This window comes from Erpetoichthys calabaricus, chromosome 4 (genome assembly GCF_900747795.2).
Source record: "Erpetoichthys calabaricus chromosome 4, fErpCal1.3, whole genome shotgun sequence".
Lineage (NCBI taxonomy): Eukaryota > Metazoa > Chordata > Cladistia > Polypteriformes > Polypteridae > Erpetoichthys > Erpetoichthys calabaricus.
This window is the reverse complement of record NC_041397.2, coordinates 124763743-124791129: the sequence shown is the minus strand read 5'-3', so window position 1 is coordinate 124791129 and position 27387 is coordinate 124763743. Positions and strand designations below refer to the sequence as shown.

General features: G+C 37.6%; 1 protein-coding gene across 1 annotated transcript in view; it reads right to left on the bottom strand.

Annotated features, from left to right (window-relative positions):
* Positions 1-27387, bottom strand: part of efhc2 (EF-hand domain (C-terminal) containing 2) — a 68454-nt gene that overhangs the window by 21191 nt on the left and 19876 nt on the right. The window contains exons 4-9 of the mRNA XM_028799760.2: positions 25734-25957; positions 18045-18296; positions 16792-16899; positions 16423-16561; positions 9834-9999; positions 5354-5496 (exon numbers count right to left, since the gene is read on the bottom strand). Coding sequence (XP_028655593.1) covers positions 5354-5496; positions 9834-9999; positions 16423-16561; positions 16792-16899; positions 18045-18296; positions 25734-25957 — 1032 coding nt within the window. The remainder of the gene's footprint in view (positions 1-5353; positions 5497-9833; positions 10000-16422; positions 16562-16791; positions 16900-18044; positions 18297-25733; positions 25958-27387) is intronic.

Genomic DNA, 27387 nt, shown 5'->3' with positions numbered 1-27387 from the left:
GTGAAATGCATGCTCAATTGGGTTAAGATCAGGTGACTGACTTGGCCATTCAAGAATTTTACATTTCTTCTGCTTTAATAAACTCCTGGGTTTCTTTGGCTGTATGTTTTGGGTCATTTTTCCATCTGTATCATGAAACGCCGCCCAATCAATTTGACTGCATTTAGCTGGATCTGAGCAGACAGTATGTCTCTGAACACCTCAGAATTCATTCAGCTGCTTCTGTCCTGTGTCACATCATCAATAAACACTGGTGTCCAAGTGCCACTGGCAGCCATGCACACCCAAGATAATGTTTTACAGATAATGTGGTATGCTTTGGATAATGAGCTGTTCCACGCCTTCTCCATACTTTTTTCTTGTTATCATTCTGGTAGAGGTTGATCTTGGTTTCATCTGTCCAAAGAATGTTTTTCCAGAACTGTGCTGGCTTTTTTAGATGTTCTTTAGCAAAGTCCAATCTAGCCTTTCTATTCTTGAGGCTTATGAGTGGCTTGCACCTTGCAGTGCACCCTCTGTATTTACTTTCAAGCAGTCTTCTCTTTATGGTAGACTTGGATATCGATACGCCTACCCCCTGGAGAGTGTTGTTCACTTGGTTCGCTGTTGTGAAGGGGTTTCTCTTCACCATGGAAATGATTCTGCGATCATCCACCACTGTTGTCTTCCGTGGACGTCCAGGTCTTTTTGCATTGCTGAGTTCACCAGTGCTTGCTTTCTTTCTCAGGATATGCCAAACTGTAGATTTTGCCACTCATAATATTGTGGCAATTTCTCGGATGGGTTTTTTCTGTTTTCGTAGCTTAAGGTTGGCTTCTTTCACCTGCATGGAGAGCTCCTTTGACCGCATGTTGTCTGTTCACAGCAAAATCTTCCACATGCAAGCACCACACCTCAAATCAACTCCAGGCCTTTTATCTGCTTAATTGATAATGACATAACAACGGACTTGCCCACACCTGCCCATGAAATAGTCTTTGAGTCAATTGTCCAATTACTTTTGAGCCCCTGAAATGAAGGGATTGTGTTAAAAAAATGCTTTAGTTGCCTCACATTTTTAGGCAATCGTTTTGTTCACCCCACTGAATTAAAGCTGAAAGTCTGCACTTCAACTGCATCTGAGTTGTTTAATTTAAAATTCATTGTGGTAATGTACAGAACCAAAATTAGAAAAAAAGTTGTCTCTGTCCAAATATTTATGGACCTAACTGTATGCCATGCTTTCTAGGAGTTCTGTTGATTAAACTTGAAGAGTAGAATGGGTATTCAGTACAGCAAGCAGACTTTATACTGTAAGTTGCTTTGAACAGAAAAAAAACCTACAGTGCATCTGGAAAGTATTCACAGCGCATCACTTTTTCCACATATTGTTATGTTACAACCTTATTCAAAAATGGATTAAATTCATTTTTTTCCTCAGAATTCTACACACAACACCCCATAATGACAACGTGAAAAAAGTTTACTTGAGATTTTTGCAAATTTATTAAAAATAAAAAAAGTGAGAAAACACATGTACATAAGTATTCACAGCCTTTGCAAGGTGCATCCTGTTTCCCCTGATCATCCTTGAGATGTTTCTGCAGCTTAATTGGAGTCCACCTGTGGTAAATACAGTTAATTGGACATGATTTGGAAAGGCACACACCTGTCTATATAAGGTCCCACAGTTGACAGGACATGTCAGAGCACAAACCAAGCATGAAGTTAAAGGAATTGACAGGATTGTCTCGAGGCACAAATCTGGGGAAGGTAACAGAAATATTTCTGCTGCTTTGAAGGTCCAAATGAGCACAGTGGCCTCCATCATCCGTAAGTGGAAGAAGTTCGAAACCACCAGGACTCTTCCTAGAGCTGGCCGGCCATCTAAACTGAGTGATCGGGGGAGAAGGGCCTTAGTCAGGGAGGTGACCAAGAACCCGATGGTCACTCTGTCAGAGCTCCAGAGGTCCTCTGTGGAGAGAGGAGAACCTTCCAGAAGGACAACCATTTCTGCAGCAATCCACCAATCAGGCCTGTATGGTAAAGTGGCCAGACGGAAGCCACTCCTTAGTTAAAGGCAAATGGCAGCCCGCCTGGAGTTTGCCAAAAGGCACCTGAAGGACTCTCAGACCATGAGAAAGAAAATTCTCTGGTCTGATGAGACAAAGATTGAACTCTTTGGTGTGAATGCCAGGCGTCACATTTGGAAGAAACCAGGCACCGCTCATCACCAGGCCAATACCATCCCTACAGTGAAGCATGGTGGTGGCAGCATCATGCTGTGGGGATGTTTTTCAGTGGCAGGGGACTGGGAGACTAGTCAGGATAAAGGGAAAGATGACTGCAGCAATGTACAGAGACATCCTGGATGAAAACCTGCTCCAGAGCGCTCTTGACCTCAGACTGGGGCGACGGTTCATCTTTCAGCAGGACAACGACCCTAAGCACACAGCCAAGATATCAAAGGAGTGGCTTCAGGACAACTCTGTGAATGTCCTTGAGTGGCCCAGCCAGAGCCCAGACTTGAATCCGATTGAACATCTCTGGAGAGATCTTGAAATGGCTGTGCACCGACGCTTCCCATCCAACCTGATGGAGCGTGAGAGGTGCTGCAAAGAGGAATGGGCAAAACTGGCCAAGGATACGTGTGGCAAGCTTGTGGCATCATAGTCAAAAAGACTTGAGGCTGTAATTGCTGCCAAAGGTGCATCGACAAAGTATTGATCAAAGGCTGTGAATACTTATGTACATGTGATTTCTCAGTTTTTTTATTTTTAATAAATTTGCAAAAACCTCAAGTAAACTTTTTTCACGTTGTCATTATGGGGTGTTGTGTGTAGAATTCTGTGGAAAAAAATGAATTTAATCCATTTTGGAATAAGGCTGTAACATAACAAAATGTGGAAAAAGTGATGCGCTGTGAATACTTTCCGGATGCACTGTACATGCTGTTTGGAAGGAACACATACCGTTTTAACACTAGAATCCCTGAAGCCCATGAAAAAACTCATAATCCCAGCCCACCTTAAATCCCTTCTCACTTCTCCATTCAGCGGCTTTTGTTTTGTAAATGTGTCTATCAGCACAAGCAGCCTGCTACGCCATCCCCCCACTGCCGCGGAAAGGGCAAAAAGCTCTCTCAGCTCAAGCCTTGTTTATCCGGGAGTGAGGTACCTGAAGCTGTGTAGGGTAAATAATATCTAATTATTTGGAACACATGCATTTCATGTGTGTTCTGTGTTTACAAAGATCTATGTATGTGTAGGGTCACAGGAAATGCAAGAAATGTTGAACACATACCTAAAAGACAAACTTCTTTCATGTTTTAGTACAAACAACAAAATTTTCACATGAAGTATATAATGTGTGAAGATTGAAGTCCAAATATCAAATAAACACTTTCACAAAAGATGGTGCAACTGCATTGTTCTTATATGTGAGTGGACGTTTCTTGCGGGGAGGACTTCTGTTCTCTTTCTCCGATGTAGAACCCTCATCCTCATCTGAGTTCACCTCTGTTATAGCACGTCTTTATTTGAAAACAGCAGTGTCGGATCAGGGGAAGCGTGAACGCAACTGAGAAAATAACACTGAATAAAAAAAAATGCTAACCTTTACAAGTAACATACATTTGCACTGGCTGTTACAGACTCAAATCAAATGTATGTTTTTATTGTATAATAGTAACAATATGAGCAGCTCACTACTCAAAATGTTAATTCTGGGATGCGGCCAGGATTGAAACCGCGACCTGTTGATTATGAGTTAGCAGTTCTTAACGTTGTACTACCAAAGCAGTCATGCTAACGAAATACACTAACCTGATTTCTTTTTCTTTGGTTATATTCATGAATAAAAGCGTACTTGTTTTGTTATATGTTGTTATACTTTGTGAAAGTGTTTATTTGATATTTGGACATCAGTCTTCATACATTATACACTCCATGTCAAAATTTTGTTGTTAGTACTATAACATGAAAAAAGTTTCTATTTTAGGTATTTGTTCAATACTTCTTGCATTTCTTGCATTTCCTGTCATCCTACACTTACCCATATCGTTGTAGACACGGAATACACATAAAATGCATGTGTTCCAAATAACGATTTATATTATTTACCATATGCAACTCAAGGACCTCACACTTTGATAAAGAAGTCTTGAGCTGGGAGAACTTTTTTGCCAAAGATGAGATCCGGCGGTGGGGGAATGGGATAGCAGGCTGCTTGCTGCTTGTGCTGATTGACACATTTACAAAACAAAAGACGCTGAATGGAGAGGTATGAAGGAATTTAAGGTGGGCCGAGATTGTAAGTTTTATCATAGGTTTCAAGAATTCTAGTGTTAATATGAATTTAAATTTGTTGTCTAAAATTAAAGAAAATGCCCTATTCTTTTTGTGTGGATTTGTATATTGTAATGAGTACCGAGATGTAAAATGATGACACCCCCAAAATGGATATTTTAGCCACTCAGTTATTCAGGAATATTTTTTGTTTAAAATTAGACTGCTCCTCAAACTGAGTGAAAAGCCTCAAAAACAAAAAATGTGAGCATTCCATCCCCAATATTGTTCTAACTCTGTCACTTTCTTTCTGTTTCTCTTGGTTTCTCAAACTCTCTCTCTTTTTATGAATTTTATTTTATATTATTTAAATGCATTAAGCTGAAAGGATTTGTAAACCAAGATAAAATTCTCAAACCTGTTTAATATAATTCAGAGTTACAGGGAACCAGAACCTGTTCATGCAACATCAGGTTCAAAAGAAGGTACCAGGCTTAGACAGTGCGAATGTTATTCACAGGTCTGTCACACACATAACCCCACACTTGCACAGTGCCAATTTATTATCTCTAATTCGCCCAACAGTGCATAGACAATGGATGCGGGAGTCAAACCCAGGATAATGGATCTAAGACACAGCAGTGGTGCCTTACAGATAAAGAAAAAAAAGGAAAAAAATGCATATATTTCTCTAGGTTTACTCTTATTGTACTCCACCATTAGAACTTTGTTTGCAATGTTCATCAATTGCATACCACAGATCATAAATTAGTCATATGCTCTGGTTTTGTATTATTTTATAATAATAGGTCGCCTGCTGTGCTTGCTGATTTCCACAGATATTGGGTCACTACTTCTGGACAGAACTATTTTTTGTCAAAAGTAAATGTTTTTTGCATGCTTACTGCTTAATATGCCATTGAATGAATATGTATACATAAAAAATCAAACACAATTTTGTAGTTGAACTTAATCACACAAATCTGCAGATGCCATGAAAAACTGGTAATATTTGTATAGTTACAGAAAACGTAATGTACATGGCAAATGACAAAAATATAAAAATATGTACAAATAAAATGTTTTACCTGAGTTTGTCTGTGGAGGTTCAAACACAGAAATGGTATCATCAGAAAGAAAATAAGATATAATAAATATTCGTTCCACGTCAATTGGAGAATCAGTCACAAGTCTGCCAACAAATCGTAAGACATTGCTCTCCAATCCTTGTCTGCAATGAGAGAGTAAGAAGACAACCTAGAGTAGGATGATAATAATCTCTAAAATATATTAATATTATCCAATCTAAAATGCTAATCTGTAAATTTGTTACAAATCTTTAAATTACATTTATTATAAGTTTCCTGGTTTAAATTAACCCAATATGAATGTCTGTAGGTATTTTCCAAGTATAATTTACAGTGGACTGGCATACTAGTTCAAGAATGATTTCTGTCTCGAGTCTAATGCTGTTGGACTACACTCCACCTCCACAAGACCCAAAATTGAATAAAATTACTTTAGTTAATAAATAAATGGGTGAACCGATTAATTTATCTTTTATAATGCAGTATCATGAGAAAGTACAATATGTGCCATTTTAAGTATACTTCCCATAACCTGATTTACTTGTAATGTATCATTCTGAATTTTGTGTGCAGTCTCCTGTGTTTAATCACCAAGCACTGGACCTTATCAAAGATAATTGTACACATTCTGAACTGCCATTCAATGTTTCCTTTCATTGTGAGTAAATATTAAATTTAGATAAGCTTGAGTGTTTTGTGTTATTTTTACTTTTATAGCTGGTTCAGATAAAAGCCCTACATTTGTTTCTTTGCACTGAGCAGTTAAACAGAGAACAAGGCTATTGCTGATGTCTACTAATCGTCGTCTCACCTTGCAGGCTGAAAAATATTGCATCTCTTTGTCATGAGAATTAACAAGAGCTGGGTGTTATCTGGTTTATTTTATGTCTCAGCAAGGAAATATGTTGACACTGGCACAGTAATCAATGAGCACATAAAACAATCAGCCTAATTTCTTCCATTCTACTTGTATATTATATACAGTATTCTTGTTTTATTTATAATTGCCCCATTTCTTTATTCCTATGCAAAACATGTAATGAACAAATTGATTAATCTGTGGAACAACAAACAGCATCATATGCATACGCACACGCACACACACACACACACACACACACACACACACACACACACACACACACACACACACACACACACACACACACACGCATACACATACCTGTATATATGAGTATATAATGTAAAGTTGACTGACTTACTGACTCACTCACTCATCAACAAAAACTCTATTTTCTGTTTAATTAAAAAGCTGAAGTTTGGTAGGATGGTATATATACAGTGGTGTGAAAAACTATTTGCCCCCTTCCTGATTTCTTATTCTTTTGCATGTTTGTCACACAAAATGTTTCTGATCATCAAACACATTTAACCATTAGTCAAATATAACACAAGTAAACACAAAATGCAGTTTTTAAATGATGGTGTTTATTATTTAGGGAGAAAAAAAAATCCAAACCTACATGGCCCTGTGTGAAAAAGTAATTGCCCCCTTGTTAAAAAATAACCTAACTGTGGTGTATCACACCTGAGTTCAATTTCCGTAGCCACCCCCAGGCCTGATTACTGCCACACCTGTTTCAATCAAGAAATCACTTAAATAGGAGCTGCCTGACACAGAGAAGTAGACCAAAAGCACCTCAAAAGCTAGACATCATGCCAAGATCCAAAGAAATTCAGGAACAAATGAGAACAGAAGTAATTGAGATCTATCAGTCTGGTAAAGGTTATAAAGCCATTTCTAAAGCTTTGGGACTCCAGCGAACCACAGTGAGAGCCATTATCCACAAATGGCAAAAACATGGAACAGTGGTGAACCTTTCCAGGAGTGGCCGGCCGACCAAAATTACCCCAAGAGCGTAGAGACGACTCATCAAAAGACCCCAGGACAACGTCTAAAGAACTGCAGGCCTCACTTGCCTCAATTAAGGTCAGTGTTCACGAATCCACCATAAGAAAGAGACTGGGCAAAAACGGCCTGCATGGCAGATTTCCAAGACGCAAACCACTGTTAAGCAAAAAGAACATTAGGGCTCGTCTCAATTTTGCTAAGAAACATCTCAATGATTGCCAAGACTTTTGGGAAAATACCTTGTGGACTGATGAGTCAAAAGTTGAACTTTTTGGAAGGCAAATGTCCCGTTACATCTGGCGTAAAAGGAACACAGCATTTCAGAAAAAGAACATCATACCAACAGTAAAATATGGTGGTGGTAGTGTGATGGTCTGGGGTTGTTTTGCTGCTTCAGGACCTGGAAGGCTTGCTGTGATAGATGGAACCATGAATTCTACTGTCTACCAAAAAATCCTGAAGGAGAATGTCCGGCCATCTGTTCGTCAACTCAAGCTGAAGCGATCTTGGGTGCTGCAACAGGACAATGACCCAAAACATACCAGCAAATCCACCTCTGAATGGCTGAAGAAAAACAAAATGAAGACTTTGGAGTGGCCTAGTCAAAGTCCTGACCTGAATCCAATTGAGATGCTATGGCATGACCTTAAAAAGGCGGTTCATGCTAGAAAACCCTCAAATAAAGCTGAATTACAACAATTTTGCAAAGATGAGTGGGCCAAAATTCCTCCAGAGCGCTGTAAAAGACTCATTGCAAGTTATCGCAAACGCTTGATTGCAGTTATTGCTGCTAAGGGTGGCCCAACCAGTTATTAGGTTCAGGGGGCAATTACTTTTTCACACAGGGCCATGTAGGTTTGGATTTTTTTTTCTCCCTAAATAATAAAAACCACCATTTACAAACTGCATTTTGTGTTTACTTGTGTTATATTTGACTAATGGTTAAATGTGTTTGATGATCAGAAACATTTTGTGTGACAAACATGCAAAAGAATAAGAAATCAGGAAGGGGGCAAATAGTTTTTCACACCACTGTAGGCCAGTAGGTAGCTGCTAAGAATGGAAATTTCAATATATCACTATTTAGGGTTGAAAACCCCCTCCAATAGAAAAACTAAATACTCCAAAGTTTCAAAAATATCTTGACAGATTTGATTAAAATTTGGTGATGATATTGAAAAATTAAAATTAGCAGACAAGTGGTTAGCAGTGCAATTATGTTTTGCAATGACTATTAACAAAAGTCACTAGGAGAAACAAGAATTGATCTACAGGAACATTTTATTCATAGGCAAGTATGCAGCTTGTTCAAGGTTGGGCAGTCCGGTGGCGCCTCGCAATAAGGAGACTTAAGTATTTGTGTCTTGAGTCCTGCAAGCAGGGAGTTCGCATGTTCTCCCAATGTCTGCTTGGTTTCCTGCCTGTTGCTCCAGTTTCCTCCCACAATCCAAAGACATGCGAGTTGGGTGGATTGGTGATGCTAAATTGGCCATGATGTGAGCATGTGTGTAGTGACTCTGCGATGGACTGATGCCCTGTCCTGTGATTGCTCCTGCCTTGTGCTGGCTGGTTAGGGCCAAGCTCCCTAGTGACCCTGGTCAGGATTAAATGAGTTTACAGAATGGTATGGTATGTTCAGGAGTATGGAGCTCCAATGAACTAATAATATTATCCCCAGGGTGGGAAAAAAACAAAAGAAATATATACAGAATAGTACTCAGTTACTTATGTAGTATGTCTAATATATCCAATTAATTCTTAGCACTATAACCAAGGTCCATTGTCTTTGGAAACACAGCTAGTTTATTTAAAAAGCTCATTTTTATACAAGTGTTGCCCATTACACTATACTTGGTTATATTACTGTGCTTCTTGTCTCCACCACTGTGATGGAAAGGCTAGGGGTAGCCTGTATTTGCCTGGATGCTCCTAAGACCAGCAACATTTACCTCCTTAGCGTTATGTTTACACCCAATAAAACAAGCCAAAAAAGGTTGTATACTGCTGTACTAACGCAGATTTAGTATATATCCAATGTTTGATGACCAATTCATATTGTTATCACTTGATTTAGCTAATGGTCTAGTTTCAGTTTGTTCTAAAACTGGCTTTACAGCTTCTCATTTACATGGCATTTTGTGTTTTGGTTGAAGGATTCACCCTATTTAGGAATATTGATGAGTTAACACAGAGTGGCAAAACATGTAGAAATAGTCATGATTTTTTGTAGTATGATGTGATTTCAGCCACTAGGTGGTAGCAGAATACTATCCCAAGAGCCCGAGGTTAAGCTAAAGGAATTAAAAAAGTTATTAAGCAGTAGTTAATGTATTAACTCAATTCAGTACTGGCCCAAGGGTACTCAATCCTGCCGGTTTTAACTAATCCAGAATAAGAAACCAGTCCTTCACAGGGCACATTCAAAAACACAGACTCAAACCAATCCAGTTTAGGAATGCCAGTGGCCCAGGATTACAAGTTTTTTCGTAGGCTTCAGGGATTCTAGTGTTAAAGAAAATTATTTGTCTGACATTTTTTAGATACAACAAATGAAGCTCAGGTCCATATTGGTGTAATTATAATTCATATTCAAGTCTCTGACTATACCTGTCTTTCTCCATCATCTTCTTGAAATCTTTCTGTGGAGGTTTAGGAAGAAGACCTTGACATGAACAAAGAGAATCTTCTTCTGATCCAAAGCCATTGTAAGGTGGTATCTCTCTCTCTACTTTACGTGTAACAGATTGCTTGAAGGTGAATGGAGTAAAGTTATCTACAATAAAAGTCACAAATGACAATTCACATTTTATTACTTCAATTTGCTTTATCATTAATAATCCATGTTACAACTATTTAAAAAAAAACTTTCAATAAAATGAATGTAAATAAGGCCTATTATACAATTAGTCAAGTAATTAAGTTTTGCACAAATTCCATTATATTGAACACCACTCTAAAGTATATTAATAGTTCAACATGATTCTAGGTTTAGAGAGCACTGCTTCCCTTTTTAATATCCAAGGATGATTAAACAGTGTATTTGAGGGCACGCTACCAGAACATTAACAGCATATACCAAACAACCAAGATACCAAATTATTAGGTCATCTACCTTTATGAAAATCACTTAAATGGTAAATGTTGACATATAATTTCAACAAGACAAAATTTCAGTCTATTTTTTAAAACCACTTTTGCAGCCCAGTGTCATAATTTGCCAGTGTATACCACAGCAGCATTGGTCACAAGGCAGAAACTCAAAGGGGAACACTGGTCAATCACATGCCGCATTCATGTGCACTTACCAGTTACTCAAATGGATTATTTAGAACCACATATTGATCTGACATGTACATCTTTGAGGTGCACATTATGTTTCTATGATAAAAGCATCAGAAAGTAATGACATTATAATCTACTAGCCAAATTGCCTGTCAAAGACCACTTTCACTAACCAGTGAGAGGTAAACTTTGCAGATTTTTAAAAAAAATATTCACTGTTGGGACCGCAGACTCAAAAATAGCATTAAGTGGCTTGAAAGTGAAATTTATTCTGAGGCTTTTCCAAGTGGTCCTCAGCTGTAAAAGGGCTATTAATGCCTTAGAATTTACTGATCAGAGGATATGAGCAAATTTGTCTTTGCCTCGCTCTTCTCAAATTTCATGGCCACCTCAAGAGCTCAACTAACTATGAGAAGATATGTAATACTCACTAATCCTCCTAATCCTCTCAGCTTCTCCTCTGACATTTTCATTTGTTTATCTAGATTTGCCTGTAATTGTCTGGCTCATCTTAAGCCATTCCTCTTATGTGGTAAGGGCTTCCCTTGTTCTCACAAATTTGCCTCCTGACTCTTGATGCTTTTAAGAGTCTTTTCTATGTCTATGCTATTCCTAGTGCAAATCTCACATGACTACCCTATTTCCTGGTCACACTTCAATCAAATAGCATCACCTATTGTGAAAAGCACTGGACGACAAAGTTGCAGGAAATTTTGAAATAATGGGAACTAGTGATTTATAAGATGCTTTGTATAAAAGCAATGCTTAAAAAATAAACTACTGAAATACTGTAAAAATAAGTGATTTAAACTCATATTTCTACCACAACATCTTTTAAGAGCTACATTTTACTCTTAAGCCAATCATCATCATTTTGGTCACTACCTCAGCTCAGGATTAAAGTGTACAATCTTTCTTCCCATATTGACATATCAAGCAGTTTCTTTTATAGATAAGCTTTCACATGTGATCATATTCTGAACATTTCATTCAAAACAGTTTTCATATTAGAAGCTTTTACTGTTGAATATGTTGTGATTCATGTTAATTAAGGTAATTTCTACCTGTAAAGACACCTACTGGCCACACCCTAAGACTTACCAGTTGATATCATTATTACTGCAGTACGTAGCACTAGCGATCACTGCAATCAGTTAATTCTGAGGTAAGTTGTATTATGTTTAACAGTAATATATGTCAATAATCTACTCATTTCCATTTAAGAAATGGAAATAGTTTGGTGAATATAATTGGTTTTGGGTGTATATTAGCAAGGCTGTTAATTTTAAAAGTAAATGTTATTTGAAAATACTGCTGCTTTGCTGCCCTCATGTGATTCAAATAAGGGTTCTCAGCTCCTGTAGTATATCACTGTGAAAATGGAAAATGCATAATTTTACAGTTAATTTAGATGAGTAGATATCTACCAATATTTCTAGAGGACGTATACCAATACTTTTGTATTAGTTATTAGTGCATTTATTTAATAAATGACACAAGTATTAAATATTTCATAAGGACTAAAAGAATTTTAAAAATGCAGTTTACAAATAATATAAATACATATGGTTGGGGATATTCTCCATAAAGTAAGACTGAAAGTAAAGTAATATTATTACACAGGTTTATTCTAAAAATAAAACAACAAGAGAAAGGCTTGCTCCTTTGTAATAATCTGTTTTTTCAATGCTGCAATGTAATGGTTATATTAGTTCTCTCATGCTAATTGCAATAACATACACTACCGGTCAAAAGTTTTAGAACACCTCAATTTTTTTTTTTAAATGCATACAGTTTAATGTTTAATGAAATCAAGGCATAGAACACATAAACAATGGCAAATAAAAATAAGTCAAGGAATCAATAAGTTTACAAAATTATACTCAAATCAAAGTAGCCACCTTTTATTGATATAACAGCCAAACTGTGGTAATTTCATTCAGAATGCCAGTCAGTCAGTGCAAGTGACCAACTCTGCCTCCAGAAAAAGAACCCCAGACCATCACACTTCCTCCTCCATGTTTGACAGTTGGTGTCACACACTGATAAACTATCCATTCACTAAGTTGACAGCATATAAATGCCCTGCATGATGAACCGAAGATTTCAAATTTTGATTCATCAGTTCATTAAGACCTTCTTCCAGTCTGCAGTAATCCACACACAGTATTTCAAGGCCTTCCTTTGTCCTTTAAGGAATGGCTTTCTTACTGCCACTCGCCTTGTTAAACCTGCAGCTCAAAGTCTCCTATTCACAGTAGAAACTGAGACTTGCTTTTTATTCGACCACTGTTAAGCTGTGCTTGAAGCTGTTGTGCAGTGAGGTGCCTTTCACGCACGCTGGTGACCATCACCTGCTTTCTGATTGGGTTGGGACATTATGTGTGCCAGATCTCCTCCTATTAGTTTCTTCGAGTTTCCATATTGCTTTTGGATTGTGTAGGACATCGTACTCACTGACACTGATTTTTTTTTGCAGTTTCTCTAAATGAAAGGCCTATACTTCTAAGGGTAATAATTCTATGCCTTCATTTGTTAATTGCCCTTTTCTTGCCATTATCACTGGAATGTACAACTTTCTACAGTGTAATATTGTCCAAGCAGTACTTCAGAGGGTGTAGTAACACAGTGTGTTCCAACTCTGCTTTATGACAGACAGAGGATTTTTAAGTAATCAGCAGAATTTGGCACAGCTGTGCAAATTGTTTGCTTCAACTTTTAAGGCTTAATTTACTTTTATTGCTGCAGAACATCTGTAGGTTGTAACCTATTACTTGTTCCATGAAGAAGGTCCATTTGTAATATTCTGATTTTTTTTTTCTTTTCAGTTTTTGCTAACCTAAACTTTAAATTTTAACCTCTGGCCATTTACTGCTTAGCATTTTGCCATTTTAGGTTATTCATTGTATTTCAAGTGGTTAAATTTGAAGAAAAACTGAGGCATTCTAAAACTTTTGACCGGTAGTGTATTAATGAATGAAAAAGTATTTTCCGTCCCTCAGCTTACTATTGTATGAACAAGCTTATGTCAACTTAGGATTTGCAGTGCACCTATCTAAGAGGCATTGGGTGCAGTGAAGGAAGTGGTTTAAGATTAGATGTGCTTTTCAGTGTGACCATGGAGAAAACATAATAACAAAGACACGCGCACACAGACACACATTGTTTTAATATGTGGTGGACATACAGTAGTAAACATATCTAGGGGTCTAGCACGGCATTTAAGATAAGAACAATACTCAATATGGTCCCAGTCAAATGAAAAACATTGCTTCTTGATTCTAGGGTGTGGCCAAGATGGGATACCATCAATATATGGTGACATGTTAAGACCAAAACACTAAAGAATTGGGCCAGGATGTCTAATCAATCCACTGGTTCTGTGCCAATATAAAAGTTGTAGAAGAGACAAGCCACTCACTATTGGGTTGACACAAATCTTTCTGCAGGTTTCAGCAGAGCCAACATTTCGATAAGCACATAAATGAAAGAGTAGGCACATATAAACACATAGCATATTAATTTAACACTGGTGACTTTACTGTGTAGGCGACACTATCATGCAAAAAACATACCATATAGATAAGATTTATTAATGATGTGTTAATATAATAATTACCAAGGCTACGAGTAATCCCTTACATTCAAAAAAGTAAATGTGTGTAAGTAGGTCAACCCCATAGTTATTGTAAATATGTAAATATACTGCAGTAAAAGGAGAAGTATTCTAAATAATGCTGATATAAACCAGTACAGGAACAGCAAAGTGCTTTCATTTTAAATATATGCCATGCCACTTGCATTATTAAACGCTTAAACCTAAAATCAAATGCACTGGGGCAATGGAGATTGAATTCTTTAAGCAACATAATAATTTATCAGAAAAGTCCAACTATTTATCTGTTATCAAGTAAGTGTAAATACTCAGAAACAAGCACCTGGTTCTGACAAATTAAAACTAAAATTAAAGTAAATTAAACTAAAATTGGATAAAGCAGGTTGAGATTGTTATGTAATGTGTGGCATTAAAAAAACTGCATGATGCCGACAATATGATGTAGTGGTAAAGTCTGTTGTCTTTCAACCAGAATATTCCTGCTTCACTGTTTCTGCTTTAAGAGAGTGACTCTGAGCTTATCCAGTATGTGTTCCAATCACAAAACAATAGCTGTAACATATCCTATTTTTCTATGCTGTCTTGGACAAAGGTGTCACCTTTGACAGCTTCTTTTAAGCAGTTGATCTGTTTGAGAGGCCTGCCAACTGTAATTTGGTCACCTAATTTTGTGGTTCGGGCTTCTGTCACAAAAGAAGAGTGTTTGTGTTTGGGGGTAGGGGAACAGGAGCGGACTTGTGTTTATTAAAGAAAGGTATGGAGAGTCAGGTTTGGATATGGTATTCTCTTGTTAAAATGCAGTTGTTTTTGTTTTTTAAGACTGCTGTTTTGGTGGTAATTACAACTTAAATTGTATAAACAGAAGTGGGTGTATATCTTTGTATTTATGTTTACCTGCATAGCTAAGTTAGTGTTGCCCTCCTACCTTGCATCTGTTTTGTATGACTGTCTTCATTTTCTACTGAGTAATTCTGAAAAATTAAAATGAAGTTTCTCCTTTTAAATACAGTTTAGTTTGTGTTTCTATGGTTCCCTCTTTTTCTCTGTCAATTGCATGCCGCCTACTTATGTACTCCAGACCTTTAGTAAATTAGACTGGTAAACAACATGCCCTGAGGCTGGTAACCTTTTCTACAAGTTGGCTTTGTTTTTTATGTAAATAATATAAACAAGATTTGCATATCCACCTTAATTCTCCACTTACATATGTATTATTATAGTGCCAGTTTAGCAATTGTAGCTCTGCTTATACAGTATAACAGTTTATACAATGAATGACTGCAGCACTTTCATATACGCTCAATGAAGCCTAAATCTAAAAGTAATTGATGAAAAATTCTGGGGAAAAAGAGAAAACCAGAAAGCAGGGAAATGGAGGAAAATTATTAAAATCGAACACTTAATAACCACAAGGTGTCAGCATTGCTCCATAGTAGAATTTCAAAACTTCTAAGTGTTTCATAGACTAGAAAGAAAATATTGAAAACAGAAACACGAGTGTTTCTGTCTCACCTTGAGTTTACAATTAAATATTTTCCATATGTGAGCAGAGGATCTGGTCCAGAAAAATGAAAAGTTTCAATTAGTACGGTTTCAATGCTTTCATTCAATTGTAATTACTACTGAAAAAAAGTGAGAGGAAGTGACCAACCTAGTGCCACCTGGAAGCCCCAAGTGAGATGTTAACGGCTGAAAAAGGATGTAGTGCTCAACCACACTCCATGGGCTACAGTCTTTAATGGATATGGTCAGACAGGTAACTAGCTTTTCAGTTTGAGTTTATTTTATATGGCCCATTTCACAGCATGCACTCTCACAATGTACTTCAGAAAGCACATTTTAATTGATAGGCCCACATGGAAAAAGAAAAAAGTTAAAGGTTCATACAGCTCCCTTCCTTTTGGTTACTTGCATATGCTGCTCTGTTTTAGTAGGCAACATTATCCTAATCACTGTCTGTGGGGAATTTGTGTATTCTCCTCACGTGTGATTTTTTTCCAGGTATTCTGGTTTTCCTTCTGAATCCCAAACACATATAAGTTAGATTAAATAGCAGCCTGTAGATTGGAATAAGCAGGTTAGAAAATGGATGGATTGTGCTACTAAAATTAATATTTTCTAAAACATTTTGAAGAACTGGTAAATATATTATTTGTAATTGATCAAATAAAGCAGAAAAGAATATTAATTATATGTGTTTCATATCTTTATCTGTTGGTATACAAAAAGAAACAAAACAAAGTTTTTAAATCAGGCTAATTAATAACATATATTAATTACTCCATCATTAAAACTCACCAATTCCAAACTTTGTCCGGTAATGTTCCTGAGTGAATGCATCACAGTCACAGATGATAATTTTCCTTCCCCACACATTTATCGTAGCACCAATTATGAAATCAGAGTCCTTATAAAATTCCTCATAAACAGCTCCAGTCTTTGACAAGAATACAAGAAAACATTATTACTGACTGAGCACAAAGTATTACATAAAGTTCCAGCAGGAGCAGACATATAAAATACATTATATGGCATAATTTGTTAGCTGCAGGATCAAAGTCTGTCTTTTTCATTTTCAACATCCATCAGATTTTCAGCCTTAAATATTTTCTTGCTACAGTTTAATATTTTATGTAAAGGAATAAGCTCAGAACACTACTGGCATACCTTCAGACTATCCAGAATGTGGCGTCCCCCTTGTCCCATAGGGCCAAACACATTCAGGACTGTGCGAGCTGTCTTTTCACCAGGCTTTAGCATCCTCATTGATGAAGGCTTAAAATGTCACAAAAAGAAAGAATAGGGAAAAATACAGGTTAATGGTAACTTAAGGGATTTGAAACATTCCATGATGTACAGGTGTTTGAAACCATTTTAGCAAGATAAGAATGTATGAATTCCTTGACACTGTAATTTCGGTTGCATTTTTGACTAAATTGTCTTTTATGCTAACAGTTGTTTTCCTTTTTGAAGCAATAGAAGTGCTAGAATGCCCAGTGGGAGCTGGGTGGTCTTGTGGCCTTGGAATCCCTGCAGATTTTGTTTTTTTTCCCCAGCCCTCTAGACTTTTTTTTGTTTTTTTCTGTCTTCCTGGCCATCAGACCTTACTTTATTGTTTTTTACTTAGTATTGCCTAATCTTATTTTTATATTTTTTCTTTTTTCTTTCTTCATCTTGTAAAGCACTTTGAGCTACATCATTTCTATGAAAACATGCTATATAAATAAATGTTGTTGTTGTTGTTGTAGATGTAATGGCTGCATATGTCAGGATCAGCCTATACAAACACACATAGGGCCAATTAAGAGTCCTTGATTAGCCTACCGTTCATGTCTTTATGATGAAAGGGGTCAAACTACGTTGTATAAAAACTTGTCTTTTTTATTTTAAAGTAAATTGAATTCATTAAAGAAGTGCTTTAATTTTATTCATTTTGTTTGTATTAAGACATTGACACTGTAGTGCAGTAATATTTGCTACCTTTGCTGCTCTCCTTACCTTTGAGATCAATTGAAACATCAGTTTAGAAAGATTTTTCTTCAAACATGCACTAAATACTACCCATTTTCAAAAGTAACCGAGACCTGAAAGCAGCACATTTTTTCTATAGTTAAACACCTGCCAAAACAGATTTCCTTGCTATTTACACAATGTTGCAGCAATAGTGATGCAAAATTTCATTTTTTTTTTAATTTTAGCAAGTGAAAATTACACTGTAAAGAGAATGAATGGGTGGTTAAGTACTTGGTTTAAAATGTATGGTTTAAAGTACAGCTAATAACAAGCTGATTTTTTTTATCTAATGTGTGGCTGAAGTACCTGGCCAATAATTTGAACCTGTTTGTTCACTTAAGTAACTGATAGCATGGTAGATCAAAACATTAAACAATATCTTGTGCTAAACTTCTTAGAATACATACCTTGGGTAACTTACTCCTATGCAGGAATACAGGTCCAGAGTCTCTTCCAGAATTGGGTTTGATCACCTCTCGAACCTCAACTGTATCATCCGCAAGGAAGTAATGAAGAATAAGCTCCCGAGAGTCCCCAAACATCTCATCTGTGTCATCCCAGTGGCAGAAGAACTGAAGGACTTCCCGGTCATGTTCCAAAAACTGCTTTAGAGTATCAATGCGCTCAAGAGGCCTTAAAGGCTGCATACTGTCCTTCATCTGTATTAAAACAAAAAGTAAGGTTTCTCTACAAGACAAAATCTTCATGAATCAAATAATACTGTTTTATGTAGCAGATGTTTCACAAAAAAAGCTGAAATCTTTATAATTTGAGCAGAAAAATAATTTATATAATTCTTTTACTACTGTATATTTAAGGGTCCTATAATGAAAAGGATTAAGTTGGTTTAAAAAGTGATGGACAGACAGAAGATTTATAAGTTAGGTTTGCTACCTCTAAAACAAACTGATAACAATTTTAATAGTTATTTTTTTATCCCACACTGTTTCACCTGATACTAAAATCAATTCATTTTCTGAATCATCTAAAGCATAACAAAATCACTGAAAGCTTGAGTCTGTCCTAGTAACACTGAACTCCAGTGTAAAAACACTCAGTTGATGTTGTTGACAACAAACAATTATGCATACACAGTTCTAAAGCAATCAGGAGAAAATTGGGCAGAGAAGAAAAAGAAAGCTCAAAGCCTGAGAGGAAAAGAAAGATCAGAAGAGTTAAACATTGTCTTCTCATTCTCTTAGTTTAAATTATACATTCCTCTTTATTAACAATGGAGTTATTTTCTGAGAGATTCATCCAAATAATTTTAAGAACAGTTTTATGAGAGCAGACTCATAGACGAAGCCTGTTGTGCTTCTTAAGCCCCCTTTATTAGAGGGATGGTGGTGATGTGAGACACAGCTGTTGTTAATTAAATGCAGTTAAAGAATAATCAAAACTTGACACTCTGCATTAAATATTAAATGTTTTTAACACAATGGCTAGTCAGGAACATAGCATTTTTTATGTTCTGGGGTACAGGTAAACAAGTATTACAGATAAAGAGATGTAATTTAATATCTCCTTGGTGAATTACAAGCCATTTCAGTTACTTTCATAATTGTTTTTTTTCTCGTGGACCACAGTTATATTCTGTTTTTTGTAATTGTTCTGGCACTCAAGTGCCATGTTTCAGTGCCATTTTCAGGACCAGTAGGGACATAAAAGCTAAAAACACTAACATGCAAAAATATGTTGCTGATTTGCCAAGATTTAGCTTCACAGACAGTAAAAAATGAAACAAATCATGGTTTTCCTGACAGATCCTACCACTGGCCTAAAATACTGTAAAATTAATTGAGAAAGTCTTACAGGTGAACCTGCAAGGATTTAATTCACTTACATGAACTGAGATTAGTGCCAACCTAACATTAAATAGAACAAAAAGTCCCAAACACAATGTGTTCCCAAAAGATATGACAATATGGAAATAAGTGCTTTAAATTCTGGACTACAGAAGGCCAAAATGATAGAATCTAGCCATTCAAAAAAGATCAAATGAGCAGGTGTCCTTATTGTACTATTTTGCATTGTGCTTTTACAGGGAGATTCACTCAAAAGAGGCCTCTGTAATAACTCTCTCTAGGACGAAGCAATCTGAATGAAACAAAGTGCAATATGCTCCTCAGTATATGAAGCTTCAAAAAAGCCAGGATGCCCCTCCGTTGGAGCAATGAGTTAGGCACTGGACAGCCACTGTTACGTTTAACATCCATTTGCAACTTCTGGGTGCATACCGCCCGTACCTCTTCACTCAATCATTTGACTTGTCATCAGGATGGTGGTGTACAGTATTGGGCAGTGCATCTTCATGGTGCAGACCTATTGGGTCACCAATTCATTTAAGCAATGTCAGAATCAACTAGATGATTGTGAGTTAACAGAGGGTTACTTTCAGCAAGATGGAGCAATGTGTCACACATTGGCAAGGAGCATGGCAGAAACTGAGTCCTTCTTCGGCATCAGGGTAATTTCAAAGAGGCTTTGGCCACTACAGTCGCCAGATCTGACACCACCACACTTCTTCTTATGGTTTATGCTCAAAGGAAAAGTCTATCGGAAAAAGCCCCACACTGTGGAAAATTTGAAGGAAAACTTCCAACGTGAAATTGCTGCAGTCCGCCAAGATGCTTGCTGATACATTTAGGAACATGGAGCGCCACGTTGAAATGTGTCTAGCAGAAAACAGAAACCACTTCCAGCATCGCATGTAATGCAATCGATTATACATACATCAAAGTATATAGCGTATTTTTTTGGTTCAGATTACTTCATCCTAATGGGACTTACAAGAGAATATTCGGTGCTTCTTTCGAGTGAATCTCCCTGTATGAGGGGAGAAAATGCCTACCATGAAACCACTCATTGACTCACATTACCAAGCCCATTACATTGCTTAGGCAACAATTACACTATTTTTTCGATTAAAAATGCAGACATTAGTGTCTGTTTTTGCCTTTCTCATACACTACCCCCAGCATTTTTAACCCCAACAACAGAGACTTCTGAAAACGCTCTCCAGAGCCATACACACATGAAAATGCCGGATTGGCCTTGTACAGTAATGTGGACAGGTGATAACGCAGACTTTTTCAAACGCTAACTCTAATCATACTTTGATTTGCCCATAAATGTTTGTAATGTTTTGCTATAGCTTTAAATGTTTCCTTTGCTGTTTTCACTTTTCTGCTAAGAAATGTTAATTATGACCTGACCATGAATATGACACTGAACTAATTGTTTCCCTGTAGCATTCAATGTTGTCATCATTTGAATATGATTAAGGGAGTAAACTCTGTAGAAAATGGAAAAGTATACGAAGATGACAGAGGAAACATTAAAACATTAAAGATTTCTTAAAAATTAGAGTATTTTAGAATATCACAGAATAAGAGAATAGAAAAGCACAGTGCACTAAACAATGAGATCAAATAAAAATAAGAATGATGAATTGATTGTGAAATTGGTTTAAATAAATGTTTGAACCAATGAAATAGAATTAATTGGTTTTACTAATTATTTTTTAAAAACAAGTTAATAAAATGGAAGATCCTATAGCCAGACTGTTATTGCTGAGGTGTAATATATAGCTACTCTTTAAGAACTTATTCATTTTTGATGCAGAAATGGGCTGGGAAATGACAACCTATCTTTAAGGGCAAATGACAGAGTATTCATTACTCAAGAAGAGCTTAAAGTGCCAAATTTCAAAAGCTACAGTCAAAAATTGATGTTGAATAACAAATTAAAGATCCTCTTTCTTCTTCTTCTTCTTTCAGCTGCTCCCATCCCCTGCATTTTGCTCCATTACACCTACTACCTTCATGTCCCCTCACACCACATCCATACACCTTCTCTTAGGCCTTCCTCCTTTCCTCTTACTTGGCAGCTCCATCCTTAACATCTTTCTCACAATATTCCCAGCCTCTCTCCTCTGCACAATCACGCTTCTCTGACTTTGTCTCCCAACCATCCAACCTAAGCTTACCCTCTAATATACTCATTACTAATTCTGTCCATCCCTGTCACACCCAATGCAAATTTTAACATCTTTAACTGCCACCTCCAGCACTGTCTCCTGTTTTTTGGTCAGTGCCACTGTCTCCGACCCATATAACATAGGTGGTCTCACTACTGTCTTGTAGACATTCTCTTTCACTCTTGCTGGTACCCGTCTATCACAGATCACTCTCGACACTCTTCTCCAGCCATTCCACCCTGACTGCACTCTCTTATTTACCTCTCTTCCATACTCCTTGTTAGTCTGTACTGTTAATCCCAACTCTACTCCCTGCATCCTCACAATTCCTCTGACCTCCCTCTCATTCACATACATGTATTCTGTCTTGTTCCTTCTGACCTTCATTCCTCTCCTCTCTAGAGCATATCTCCACCTCTCCTGGGTCTCCTCAACCTGCTCACTACACATCACAATGTCATCTGAAAACATCATAGTCCAAGGGGATTCCTGTCTAATCTCATCTGTCAACCTGTCCATCACCATTGCAAATAAGAAAGGGCTCAGAGCCAATCCCTGATGTAATTGCACCTCTACCTTGAATGCATCCGTCACTCCTACTGCAGACCTCACCACTATCACACTTCCCTCATACATATCCTGTACCACTCTTAAAATACTTCTCTGCCACTCCCGACTTCCTCATACAGTATCTCCACTACTCTCTAGGCTCCCTGTTAAATGCTTTCTCTATGACCACAAAGACACAATGCAACTAGGGATGCACCGATACCGAAACGGGTATCTGGTATCGGCCTCGATACCACATTTTCTAAAGTACTCGTACTCGTTAAAAGTCCCCCGATACCGGGGACCGATACCACGGTCTGAGAAATGTCTATGTTTGAGCGGCGTGTAAGGGGTTAATCACGCGCCGAGTGCCCGCCCCCAGGCCCCGGCTGCAGCTCAGAGCGGGGAGAAGGCGAGGCGAGACATGTCAGTCGTGTGGAACTATTTCAAAGTGAATGAAGACGACAAAACAAAGGCGGACTGCAAATTGTGCTCAGCGAAATTGTCCAGAGGAGGCTCAAAAGGTAGCGCATTTAACACAAGTAATTTAATCAAGCACCTAAAATCCCAACACGACAACGAGTACAAAGAGTTTACCCACGCTTCTAAACCAACACAACCCACGCTGCAGCAAACTCTTGCAAGACGAGAGAAAATGTCCAGAGACAATCCACGTGCTGTGAAAATAACACGGGCAATTATCGAGTACATTGCATTGAGTGACCAGCCACTCTCGGAGGTAGAAAATGTGGGATTCCTGCGTCTCCTCCATGTTCTGGAGCCCAGATATGATGTCCCAAGCCACCGCTACATGACTGACACGGAGCTGCCTAAACTACACGACTCCGTGAAAAAACATACCCACAGCCTACTGCAAGCCTCCTCTGCGTTTAGTTTCACCACGGATATTTGGACAAGCAGTGTTAGCCCCGTGTCGCTAATTAGCCTAAGCTCCCAGTGGATAGACGAGAGTTTCTTGTTTTTTTTTGTTAAATTATATGACTAAAGCTGTTACCTGTAAATTTAAATCATGTTTTTATTAAGTACTCGGTATCGGCAAGTACTCGGTATCGGCGAGTACTGAAATGCAAGTACTCGTACTCGTACTCGTTTTCCAAAAAAGTGGTATCGGTGCATCCCTAAATGCAACTCCTTCTGGCCTTCTCTATACTTCTTCAACATCCTCAGAGCAAACATTGCACGGAGTAGTGCTCTTTCCCAGCATGAAACCATACTGCTGCTCAGTAATCATCACCTCCCTTTTTAACTTAGCTTCCACTACTCTTTCTGATAACTTCATGCTGTGGTTCATCAATTTTATCTCTCTACAATTACTACAGTTATGCACATCTCCCTTATTCTTAAAAATTCGGTATCAGTACACTTCTTCTCAACTCCTCAGGCATCCTTTCACTTTCCAAGATTGCATTAAACAATCTGGTTAAAAACTCCACTGCCATCTCTCCTAAACACCTTCATGCTTCCACAGGTATGTCATCTTGACCAATGGCCTTTCCATTTTCCATCCTCTTCATAGTTATCCTTACTTTCTCCTTGCTAATCCTTTGCATTTCCTGATTCACTATCTCCCCAACATCCACTCTTCTCTTTCTCTCATTCTATTCATTCATCAGCCTCTCAAAGTACTCTTTCCATCTGCTTAACACACTCTCCACGCTTGTATGTTTCAGTCATTTTCCTTTATGACTCTAACCTGCAGCAAATATTTCTCAGCTCAGCCCCTCTGTCTAGCCAATCGGTACAGGCCCTTTTCTCCTTCCTTAGTGTCCAACCTCTCATACAACTCATCATACACCTTTTCTTTAGCCTTCGCCACCTCTGTCTTCATCTTATGCTTTATCTCCTTGTACTCCAATCTGCTTTCTGTATCCTTCTGACATACCAGTTCTTCTTTGATGAAACTCTTCCTCTGTACTACCCCATTCCACCACCAGGTTTCCTTATCATCCTTCTTCTGTCCAGATGCCATACCAAGCACCCTTCTTGCTGTCACCCTTACTACTTCTGCTGTAGTTGTCCAGCTGTCTGGTAACTCTTCACTGCCACCCAGTACCTGCCTTACCACCTCCATTAACTCAACCTTACAGTCTTCCTTTTTCGGCTTCCATCATCTGGTCCTTGGTTCTGTCCTCACTCTCTTCCTCTGTTTCAAATCTAACATCATCCTACAGACCACCATCCTATACTGCCTAACTACACTTTCCCCTGCCACCACTTTGCAGTCTCCAATCTCCTTCAGACTGACCCTCCTGCATAAGATATAATCTATCTGTGTGCATCTTCGTCCACTCTTGTATGTCATCCTGTGTTCCTCTCTCTACTTAAAAATACATATTCGCCACAAAAATGTCCATCTTTTTTGTAAAATCCAATACCATCTGACCTTCTGCAATCCTCTTCTTGATACACCATACCTACCCATCACCTCCTCATCTCCTCTGTTCCCTTCACCAACATGTCCACTGAAATCTGCTCCAATCACCACTCTCACTCCCTTGGGTACACTCTCCACCACTCACTACAGAAATCTTCTTTCTCATCCATCGCATACCCAACTTGCGGGGCATATGCACTAACAACTTTCATCGTCACACCTTCAATTTCCAATTTCATAATCATTGCTCTTTCTGACTGACTTCACCTCCAAAACACTCTTGGCATTCTGTTCCATCAGGATAATCCCTCCCCATTTATCCTCCCATCCAAACCATGGTAGAACAACTTGAACCAGACTCCAATACGCCTGGCTTTATTCCCCTTCCATCCAGTCTTGTGCATGCACAATATATCAACCATCCTTCTCTCCATCATATCAGCTAACATTTTTCCCTCATCAGTCATACTGCCAACATTCAAAGTTCCTACTCTCACTTCCACTCTCTTTACCTTCCTCTTCTCCCTCTGCCTTCAGACACACCTTCCCCCTCTTCTTCTCCTTCTTCGGCCAACAGTAGCCCAATTTCGGCCAGCACCCTACTAGCTAACAGTACTGGCGGCAGCTGTTGTTAACCTGGACCTCAACTGATCTGGTATGGAAATCTGTATTGTTGTCCACCTATTGATCTTGCAAAATGTTACACCAGATGCCCTTGACGTAAGCCTCCCCATTTATCTGCACTTGGGACTGGCATTAAGAAACACACTGATTTGTGCATCCCTTATGGCTGGGTTAAATTAAAGATCCTAATTCTGACGAATACTCATTTCCCCAATCAGTGACAATGACATTTTTTTCATTCACCTATGTGACTGGAAATGGGTGTTGAAAATAACAGAAATTCTAGCAAAAGTGTAGAATAAATGTCAATTTGGTGACATCAACAGCATGATGCTAAAAATAAATAAAAATTAAATGAATAATCAATATAATAAAGCAATAATAAATTCACACTAATTAGGAGGTCCTATAATAGATATCATAGTTAAACATCTCTGATACTAGTATGATATAAATCTAAACTCTTAATACTTGAAACATTTTACATAAATTTACACAGCTGTCATTGTTAATCAACTGAAATGTGCACGTGTACTGCTTTAGACTCACCTGTTGCCGTATGGAATTGTAAGAATCCCCAGGAGGAAAGACTGGAGAATTCAAGCGCACACCAAGCTTTCTTAAAAAGTTACTGGTAAATTGGTCACAGTTGATTATGTTGAAGGCTCTGGAGTAAAATTCAACTTTAATGTTTAGGTTGAAACACTCCACTGTATAAAACTGGTCATCGTTGGGTGGTGGAAGAGGGATGCGATGCCGCCGAATTAATGTTCCTGAAATATAAATGAACAGATTAATTTGATATAAATATCCACAGAAACTGTTTTTTTTTATTTATAGCCCATTTCAAATAAGAACTTTTGTCTTTTATCCCCAGAAAATGCAATTAATTAATTAATTAATTAATTATAAAAATAATTATACCTTCATCTCTTTCTTCATAATCTGAAATCTCAAAAAAGACAACTCAGTGGTTCGTTCTACCTACATAAATTTATAATTGCTCAAAAACCCTGTCAATTTACTCCTGTGTAATTCCACTGAAATCCACAATATAAATATACACATTTAGGCTGTTTGCTAAGAAACACATGCATTTGGTAATTAACATTGTGACCCTGTAATAGAAAAATACAAAAGAATGGCAACATTTTGGATCACTGAGATTTTCTGTGTTTATTTTTTTTTTCCTTTGGTTTTCAAGTTCAGTCCTGGGGAGTCTCATGCCTGTAGGTTTTTATTCCAACCAATTTCACAATCACTCCATTACTCTTACTTTTAATGGAGCTCAATGTTTAGTAATCTGGTCTATTCATTCCTTAAGATATTCATGTGTATTTGTGGTGTTTGCGATAGCTTAAAATACTCACATTTCTTTTGTCATTTTTACCCTTTTAATCCAGAATTTGCTTCCCTAATTTTATTCACATTTGCTGAAGTGCAAACAAAGGTTCAAAAAGCATTAAATGGTAAAAGACAGCAGTCACTTCACTGCCATTTTCAATTGTCAGTTCATTAAAAAAACATCTGATACAAATGAGCAGACAAATGAATATGGTACTGTAATTGCTCTCTTTTAACATTAAATATTGTCAGCATTTGTTACAAATAAGGGTGCAAGAAATATAAAAATGTGTAAATTAAAAGAAAAATGACTAAGGAAACTTTAGCATTTAAGGTTTTGGGAAAAATTCAAATAGTTCACAATTTGTTCTAATTTGTTAGAAAAAGAGAGTAAAAAAACGTTGGAATAAAAATCCACAGTCATATGGGTCCCACACGACTAATATTATAAACTATAAATACTGCACATATTGTATACATTGTCTGCATCATTACTAGAACCCCCTCTATTCACCATATCACTACCATCTTGCAGCAGCTTCACTGGCTTCCAGTTAAGTTCCGCATTCAATTCAAAATTCTTCTGTTAACTTTTAAGGCTATCCACAACCATGCCCCTCAATATCTGTCCAACCTGCTCCATGTTGCCATTCCCTCCCGCACCCTTAGATCCTCTTCATCCATCCACTTGATTATCCCCTTCATCCATCTTACCACCATGGTGAGTAGAGCATTCAGTTGCTCTGCTCCCCAGCTCTGGAACTCACTACCACCTGAGCTTAGAAATATTGAATCATTCTCACTTTTCAAATCCAAACTTAAAACTCATTTGTTTAAGACTGCTTTTTCTCTTTGACTA